Here is an 8899-nt window from a genome sequence, read left to right on the forward strand (position 1 = left end):
TTCCCTTATACTTTTAAAATCAGTTTGTCAATTTCAAGACAAAAAATGTGCTGTAATTTTTATTGAGATGGTCAAGTTGAGGAAGATTGACATCTTAATATTGAGCATTCCAATTCAGGAATTTGGGATGTATTTTTTTTTGTAATTCAATCTTCTTCAGCTTCACACTGCAATATTTAAGTGTACAAGTCCTGCACATATTTTGTTAAATTAATCCGTAACTATTTCCTTTTTATGCTATTAAATAAGTACTCTAATATTTTTAATTTCCACTTGTTCTCAACTAATATATCGAAATGCAATATTTTTTGTATGTTGACTTTGTAGCCTGTTACCTTAGTAAATGCGTTTATTAGTCCTAGCATTTTTTGATAGCTTTCTCAGGATTTTTCCACAAACACCATCAATCATCTGCAAAAAAAGACAGTTTTACCTCTTTGTTTCCAATATGTAAGCCTTTTTATTTCTTTTTCTTAATGTAATATGCTGGCTAGGATCTCCAGTACACTGTTGAATAAAAATAATGATAATGGACATCTCTGTTTATTTTTCCTAATCTTAGGAGGAAAATGCGCAATCTTCTACATTGAGTAGTGTTAGCTGCTAGGTTTCTTGTAAATGTTTTTCATCAGGTTGAGGAAGTTGCTCTATTCCAAATCCCTTGAGTTTTTGTATCACTTGGCGTTGAATTTTATGTTCCTCTGCATCTTTCTGGCACAAAAGTATTCATAACACTCCATTATAATCCTTTTAATATCTGTAGTGACACCCTGTACATCATTCCTGATACTGATGGTTTCTCTCTCTTTCTCTCTCTCTTTTTTTTTTTTTTTTTTTAGATAGAGTCTCATGCCATCGCACATGTGCAGTGCAGTGACGCGATCTTGACTCACTACAACATTTACCTCCCGGTTCAAGCAATTCTCGTACCTCAGTCTCCTGAGTAGCTGGGATCACAGGTGCATGCCACCACACCTGGCTAATTTTTGTATTTTTAGTAGAAATGGGGTTTCACCATGTTGGCCAGGCAGGTCTTGAACTCCTGTCCTCAAGTGATCCCCCCACCTCAGTCTCCCAAAATGCTGAGATTACAGGTGTGAGCCACCGCGCCTGGCCATGTCTCTTTTTATTGATTAATCTAGGTAGGGGTTTATTAATTTTATTAATATTTTGAAAAGTAGCTTTGGGGAATCATGGAGGAGCAGACTACTTTCTCATGACTTTGTTTTTAGGAATGGAAAAATAAAGGGTTTTTTTGGAATTTGTTTTTGTTAAGTCCAACTTCAAAAGTGTAATTAGGGATGGCCTTGGACAACCATGGCATTTTTTTTTTCTTTTTTGAGACAGAGTCTCACTCTGTTGCCCAGGCTGGAGTGCAGGGCGCAATCTCGGCTCACTGAAACCTCTGCCTCCCAGGTTCAAGTGATTCTCCTGCCTCAGCCTCCTGAGTAGCTGAGGCTACAGGCACATGCCACCATGCTCAGCTAATTTTTTTTTTTTCTTTTTTTTTTTTGTATTTTTAGTAGAGACAGGGTTTCACCATGTCGACCAGGATGTTCTCAATCTCCTGACCTCATGATCCACCTGCCTTGGCCTACCAAAGTGCTGGGATTACAGGCATGAGCTACTGTGCCCAGTCTGGCTTTTTTTTCCAGTGGTAAAATATACTTACCACAAAATTTATCATTTCAACCATTTGTAAGTGTACAGTTCAGTCGTGTGAACTGTATTCACATGTTTGTATAACCAATCTCCAGAACTCTTTTCATCTTGCAAAACTGAAACTCTGTACCATTAAACAACATATCCTCAATCCTTTCGGCCCCAAAACCCTAGAAGCACCATTCTACTTTCTGTCTCTCTAAATTTGACTACTTTAGATACCTCATGTAAGTGGAATCAGACAGTATTTATCTTTTTGTGACTGGCTTATTTCATTTAACTTGATGTCCTCAGGTTTATCTATGTTGTAGCATGTGTCAGAATTTCCTTCATTTTTAAGGCTGAAAATTATTTGATTATATATACATGTATAGTGTGTGTGTGTGTATATAGTGTATACATGTATATAGTGTGTGTCTATATATATATACACACACCATATTTTGTTGATCCATTCATTCGTCAATGGAGATTTGTTTGTTTCCATCTTTTGGCTATTGTGAATACTACTACCATGAGCATAGGTGCACAAGTATCTGTTTGAATCCCTGCTTTTACTTCACTTAGGATTTTATCCAGAAGTAAAATTGCAGGATAACATGGTAATTCTATTTGTTAATTTTTTGAGGAACTGCGTGATATGGTTTGGCTGAGTCCCCACCCAAATCTCATCTTGAATTGTAGTTCCCATAATCCCCACATGTCAAGGGAGGGACCCAGTGGGAGGTTACTGAATCATTGGGGGCCATTACCTCCATGCTGTTCTCATGATTGTCAGTGAGTTCTCATGAGATCTGATGCTTAAGGGGCTTTTCCTTCTTTGCTCGTCACTTCTCCTTCCTGCCACCATGTGAAGAAGGATGTGTTTGCTTCCCTCCTTCTGCCATGATTGTAAGTTTCCTGAGGCCTTCCCAGCCCTGTGGAGCTGTGAGTCAATTAAACCTGTTTCCTTTATAAACTACCTAGCCTCAGGCAATTCTTTATAGCAGCACGAGAACAAACTAATACATTGCCATAGTGCTTTTCACAGCAACTCCACTATTTTATCTCCTCCAACGGTGCACGAGGTTTCAATGTCTCCACATTCTCACCAACATTTGTTATTTCCTGTTTTTTTTGTTTGTTTGTTTTTGTTTTTTTTTTTTTTTTTTACAAATAGTAGCCATCCTAATAGGTGTGAAGTGGGAAAATGGAGTTTCAGCCATTAAATTTATTTATTTATTATTTCCTAGTGCAATCTATTAGGAAGGCTTATTATGGAACTATCTAAGGGGTCCTTACGTAGTTCCAAGGAAGGAACTGTCACACCAAAAAGACCAAATGTGATTAGAGATTGGAAATTTCGAACCCACCCCATTCCCCTAACCTCCTAGGAGGAGAGAAGAACTGGAGATTAAGTTCAATCATATGGCCAATTATTTAATCAATCATGCCTACATAATGAAACCTCATTAAAAACCCTGGACACCATGCTGAGGGGAGCTTCCTGATACTAAGAGGGTGGTGCACCCTGACTCTGTGGAAGCAGAGGCTCCTGTGCTCATGACCCTTGCAGTCCTCCTCACCTCTTCAACTGGCTGACCATTTGTATCCCTTATAATGGAAATTGAAAGTGCAGAGCTTTCCTCAATTCTTTGAGTTGTGCTAGTGAATTATCAAATCTGAGGGGTTGTGGGATGTCTTTAATTTGTAATTGTCCTGACAGAAGTACAGGTTGCTTGGGGACAGCTGAAAATCATTGTTGGAATCTGAAATGGGGCAGTCTTGTGAGACTAAGTCCTTCATTTGTGGGTCTTCACTAATTCTGGGTAGTGTCAGAATTGAATTGTAGGACACTCAAAGAATTGGTGTCAGAAGACACAAAGAAAATCATGAGGCATTCAAAAATGTCTTGGTTATCCATGGAGAAGTTTCTCTAGTATAGATCAATTTGAAAAATTAAACATTGTAATACTAGAAATCATAGATTTTATGAGACAGCTGTATGTAACAGAAAGTACATTGAAAGCAGCTCTAAATAACTGTGTAACTTTGGAAAAGTCATCTTGACCTTGAAGAGTCACAGTTTCCACATCTTTATAAATGAGGATAACAATACTTGCCTGTGATTTTTAGTTTTATGTGTCAGCTTGGCTGTTCCATGATACCCAGATATTTTGTCAACATTCTGGATGTTTCTGTGAGGATGTTTTTGGATGAGGTTTATACTTAAACTAGTAGACTTTCACTCAAGCAGATTGCCCTTCATTAGTGGGTGAATCTCATCTAATCAGTCAAAGGCCTGAATAGAACAAAAGACTGACTTCCCCAGAGCAACCAAGAACAGACTCAACTGCAGAATTAACTCTTCACTTGGGTCTCCAGCCTGTCAGTCTACACTGCAGTTTGAACTTGCCAGCCTCCATAGTTGTGGGAGTGAATTTCTTAAAATAAATCCCCCACTCTCTCACTCTGTCTCTCTTCTCTCTCTCTATTCTCTCTCGTTAAAATGTTGCATATAACTTTTGATGCTTCCCAAACTTTATTATTAATAGCCTACTGGTGACCAGAATCCTTATCAATAACATAAGACAGTCGATTAATACATATTTTGTATATTATATGTGTTATATACTGTATTCTTACAATAAAATAAGCTAGAGAAAAATGTTACTAAGAAAACCATAAGGAAAAGAAAATATATTTACTGTTTATTAAGTGGAAGTGGATTGTCATAAAGGTCTTCATCATTGTCTTCGTGTTGAGTAGGCTGAGGAGGGGAAGGAAGAGGAGGGGCTGATCTTGCTGTCTCAAGGGTGGCAAAGGAAGAAAATCCACATAAAAGTGGATCTGAACAGTTCAAATTTGTGGTGTTCAAGAGTCAACTCTATACACACACACACACACACACACACACATCCAATTGGTTCTGTTTCCCTGAAGAAGCTTGACTACACTATTTCATCTGGTTGTTGTAAAAATTAATGAGACAATGTATATGAGACCATTTGTAAATTTTAAAGCACCATAACACATAAGGATGGTTGTCTGCCTCGTACATGTAATATGTAATGAGCTTTGCTGAGGCTGTGTAGACAAGTAAATTAACATTTACAAATGTGGTCATAGAGTCACTATTAGAGATAAATGGATTCAAAATATCACAGGAGAAGCTAGAAGATAGCAACAAGTTGGGAGATGAGCCTCCTGGACTTGTGTTCTGGACTGATAGAGCATTTGTTGTCATAGTAAACTCCATGTGGACAGGAAACCATGGCTTAGTTGACTTAGTTCAATTTGCATATTCAGCATCTAGCATAACACTTTGCACATTGTTGTTGCCCAGATAACTGCTGAAGAATAAGTGACTTTTATCTATGTAATCACTTCAAAATTACACTTTTGTGAGTGAGTAGGTGGAAGGAGTTAAATACTGGGGAGTTAACACAAAGCATTTTAGCATATGGCATGGGGGGTTAGAAAATAAAATATGTATGTGTTGAGGCTGGTGCGGTGGCTTATGCCTGTAATCCCAACACTTTGGGAGGCCAAGGTGGGTGAATCACAAGGTCAGGAGTTCGAGACCAGCCTGGCCAATATGGTGAAACCCTGTCTCTACTAAAAATACAAAAATTAGCCAGGCATGGTGGAGTGCGCCTGTAGTCCCAGCTACTCAGGAGGCTGAGGCAGAAGAATCACTTGAACCCGGGAGGCGGAGGTTGCAGTGACCCAAGATCGTGCACCACTATAATCCAGCCTGGGCGACAGAGCAAGACTCCATCTTAAAAAGAAAAGAAAAGAAAAGAAAACATGTATGTGTTGAAGCTAGTCACGCCTACAGAAGTGTCAAATGTCAATTAATCATAGTCTGTATGCTAAATAATAGAGGTAGAACCTTAGGCTGGCTGGAGAAAGGCCAAAGCCGTGAACCCAGGATGATTCCATGAATAAAGCCAGACCTCACTCCCTAACTCAAGGACAGTAACTGGAATGCTATTTAGCAACACAGCAAATACTACCCAGTGTCACTTGTCAGCTCAAATCACTAGATGACATTTCTTATAGCAGTCAATGGCCAGTCTGGACCGCATTAGCATGCTTCACAACTTTATGGACTGTGGCTTATGTGGGCAGATATTTTGAGATTTGGGTGTGGAAGAATATGGTTGCTTTCAAAACATTCTAGGCAAAAAGCTAAGTCTGAGAAAGAAGACCAGTCTTGTGGGTATTTTGGGAAGTATGTCATCACAGTGATTATTTCCAGGCTTCTCTGGATATTGCAGTGTGATGTTTAATGCTGAGTGTCAACTTGATTGGATTGAAGGATACAAAGTATTGATCCTGGGTGTGTCTGTGAAGGTGTTGCCAAAAGAGATTAACATTTGAGTCAGATCCACCCTTAATCTAGTGGGCACAATCTAATCAGCTGCCAGCAAATACAAAGCAGGCAAAAAAACGTGAAAAGGTGACTGGCCTAGCCTCCCAGCCTATATCTTTCTCCCATGCTATTTGCCCTTGAACATCAGACTCCAAGTTCTTCAGTTTTGGGAGTCGGACTGGCTCTCCTTGCTCCTCAGTTTGCAGACAGCCTATTGTGGGACCTTGTGATTGTGTAAATTAATACTTAATAAACTCCCCTTTATATGCATACACACACACATATATATACACACATATATACACACATATGTGTACATATATATATATCCTATTAGTTATGTCCCTCTAGAGAACTTTGATTAATACAGCCAGTAAAGGAGAGATCTTCAGGATAGCCTGCCTTAAATTAAAACAACAGTGGGGCATTATTTTTCACTTATGAAATTGAGAAGAAATTTAAAAAATAGTAGTCTTACTGAGAACATACCCCAACACTGTTGATAGGCGGGTCATTTGGCCAAAAACAATTTTTAAGAATGTATAATCCTTTGACTCCACAATTTCACCCTCTATGAATTTATGTCAAGAAAATAATCCCATATCAGTTCAAAGATCTATTCATTAGTTTAGGTGCAGCCCAGTGTTAATTATAATAGTTAAAATATTAGAAATAACTAATATGTCTAACAGTAGAGAATTGTCTAAGGGAATTTTGCTACATCCATATAAAGGAACAGTGTGCAACTGTTAAAAATAAGGTTGTAGAAGAATATTTAATGACCTGGAAATTTGTTCATCCTCTGTCGTTAAATTTTAAAGCAGTTTACAAAACACTGTTTACAAAAGTATCCAGAACAAGTCTATGTTGTTTAAAAATCAAGCAAAAGAAGAATCCATACATGTGCATAGAAGAAAAGTCTAAAAGTTTATACATTAAAATGTTAATATCTATTATCTTTGGGTGGTGGGGTTACAGGAGACTTCCTATCATCTTCAGGCTCACTCCCACCAAATTTTCTATTAAAAATATTATATTAGCAATTGAAGTCACTTGAACATTTCAAACAAAGTCAACAGAAAACAAAACCCCTGATAAACTAGAATTATCTACTAACAGAGAAGCAAGAGAATTTTACAGTGCTATGCCTTATCCCTGACATGTTCCAGGACTTTACATTCTAGGGTACTTGGTACAAAATTTATTTGAGCCCTAGTAGTAAAGCATAGTCTAAAAAGTTCACATTGTTTTCATTTACCACAAAATATTTTCTGCCCACACTATGCTAAGCCTTGTAGAGCATGAAGTCACGTTATACAGCTCCAGGAACCGATGCAGAGAGGTGGCCTGACACATTCATGTGACGGTTGGCACACAGATTCCATCTTGGAAATGGGAGGTTTTGGCCTTTTAGCCAGCACCCTCTGCACCACTGAAATCTAAAACTGTGTCTATAGAAAAATAATTAAAGAGCTCATTGCCTAGATCCACACATAAAAAGATCTATCTTAGGTTATTCAGAAGTTAGAAGTGTCTGGTGAATCCTTAACCTCTGTGGAGTGATGATGTCATCCATGAGAGACCCAGCCTTTCCCACAAGTGTCATTTGCTGTCCCTGTCAGAATGAATTGGAGGGATCATCTTGTCTATTCATGTCAACCATTTGAACTAACTCAGCTGGCTGGGGAGTGGATTTGAAAATTTAAAAAGACTGCTGGTGAAAATGGCTGGGAGGTAGATAGTTAGTTTGAATGAGTGCCCAGCAAGTGAAACGTGACACTTTTCCCTGACTGTCTCCAGCTGTCCCTAGACCATAAAAAGGAAAGAGTCAAGAATATGTTTATTTTTCCCACAATGAATGAGCCAGAGATCCAGACAAAATTAGGCTTAAACAAAGTGAAAAAAGTGTCCCACTAGTGGTAGGATGGTAGAGAAAGCTCCAGGCTAACTTAAAGCTACTCTCAGCTGAATCCCCCTTATAGCTGACTCAGCCTTGCCCAGATGGGTGTTTTGAATTAGACAAAATCTCTCATACTCTAAAAAACTGACAGTGGCTAGAAGTTTAAGCATATAAGTTTCTGAATGACAGCTCCAAGGAATATGCATTCTTGAGAGTCTTCCATAGTCCTTTAAAAATCAATAGTGAATCCAAGTTAACCCACCCTTATGCATCACTATTATGTCAGAGCTTTCCTGGGTCCTTCACCAGCCCACCATTCTTCTGGGAATGCAAATGCACAGAAGGTCACAGAACATGCAACTCATGAGCTAGACTGACTTACCTTGCTGTCGCCGGTCCTCATGCAGCTTCAGTTTACAGGTGTGCAAACTGCCAAGCAGGTGGCTGCTGCCTTTTCTTGGTATGGTAGTCATGGTCCTAGCAGTATGGCTGTGACTCAAGGATCACTAGGGCACTCCTTCTCTTGGCCAGTCACCTAAAATGACCTTCACCAGACACCCAGAAATACATAGATTCATGCAGATCTTGTCTTTGCATGTACAACATATACTTCTCTACTAAACTTCCAAGCTTTTTCCAGTCATGATTCTTGAAATAAATAATGACCAATGTTACTTCTCCTAAAGATGCCAATTAATTTGACTAAAAACACAACTTAATTATTCTTTCATTTCAAAATGAATTGAAACTAAACCCCCTTATAGAGTAAAATTCTACAAATTAACTATTTCTAATAGATTACAGTTTTGGCATTTTTAAATTCCTTTTACCTACATGAAATCCAATGCCTCTGGTATTTAAAGAAGACTGCTAAAGTAATACATACACAAAGAAAAAAAAAGTGCTGCTGAGTTAAGTCAAGTGATTTCTAAGACTAATCTGAGTTACCCTTGGTGACAGCTGAAAGTGCACAGTTCTTT

General features: G+C 38.4%; 1 protein-coding gene across 3 annotated transcripts in view; it reads right to left on the minus strand.

The window, feature by feature from the left end:
• The window catches only part of RANBP3L (RAN binding protein 3 like), a 51498-nt gene extending 42599 nt beyond the window's left edge, over positions 1–8899 (minus strand). For 2 of the 3 annotated variants that reach the window (XM_033179365.1, XM_033179367.1), the window contains exon 1: positions 8302–8899. In XM_033179365.1, the coding sequence (XP_033035256.1) occupies positions 8302–8392 (91 nt within the window). In that variant the 5' untranslated portion in view covers positions 8393–8899. The remainder of the gene's footprint in view (positions 1–8301) is intronic. The other variant, XM_033179366.1, reaches the window with a different exon arrangement.

Source organism: Trachypithecus francoisi, unplaced genomic scaffold, assembly GCF_009764315.1.
Source record: "Trachypithecus francoisi isolate TF-2019V2 unplaced genomic scaffold, Tfra_2.0 Lachesis_group2, whole genome shotgun sequence".
NCBI classification, from domain to species: domain Eukaryota; kingdom Metazoa; phylum Chordata; class Mammalia; order Primates; family Cercopithecidae; genus Trachypithecus; species Trachypithecus francoisi.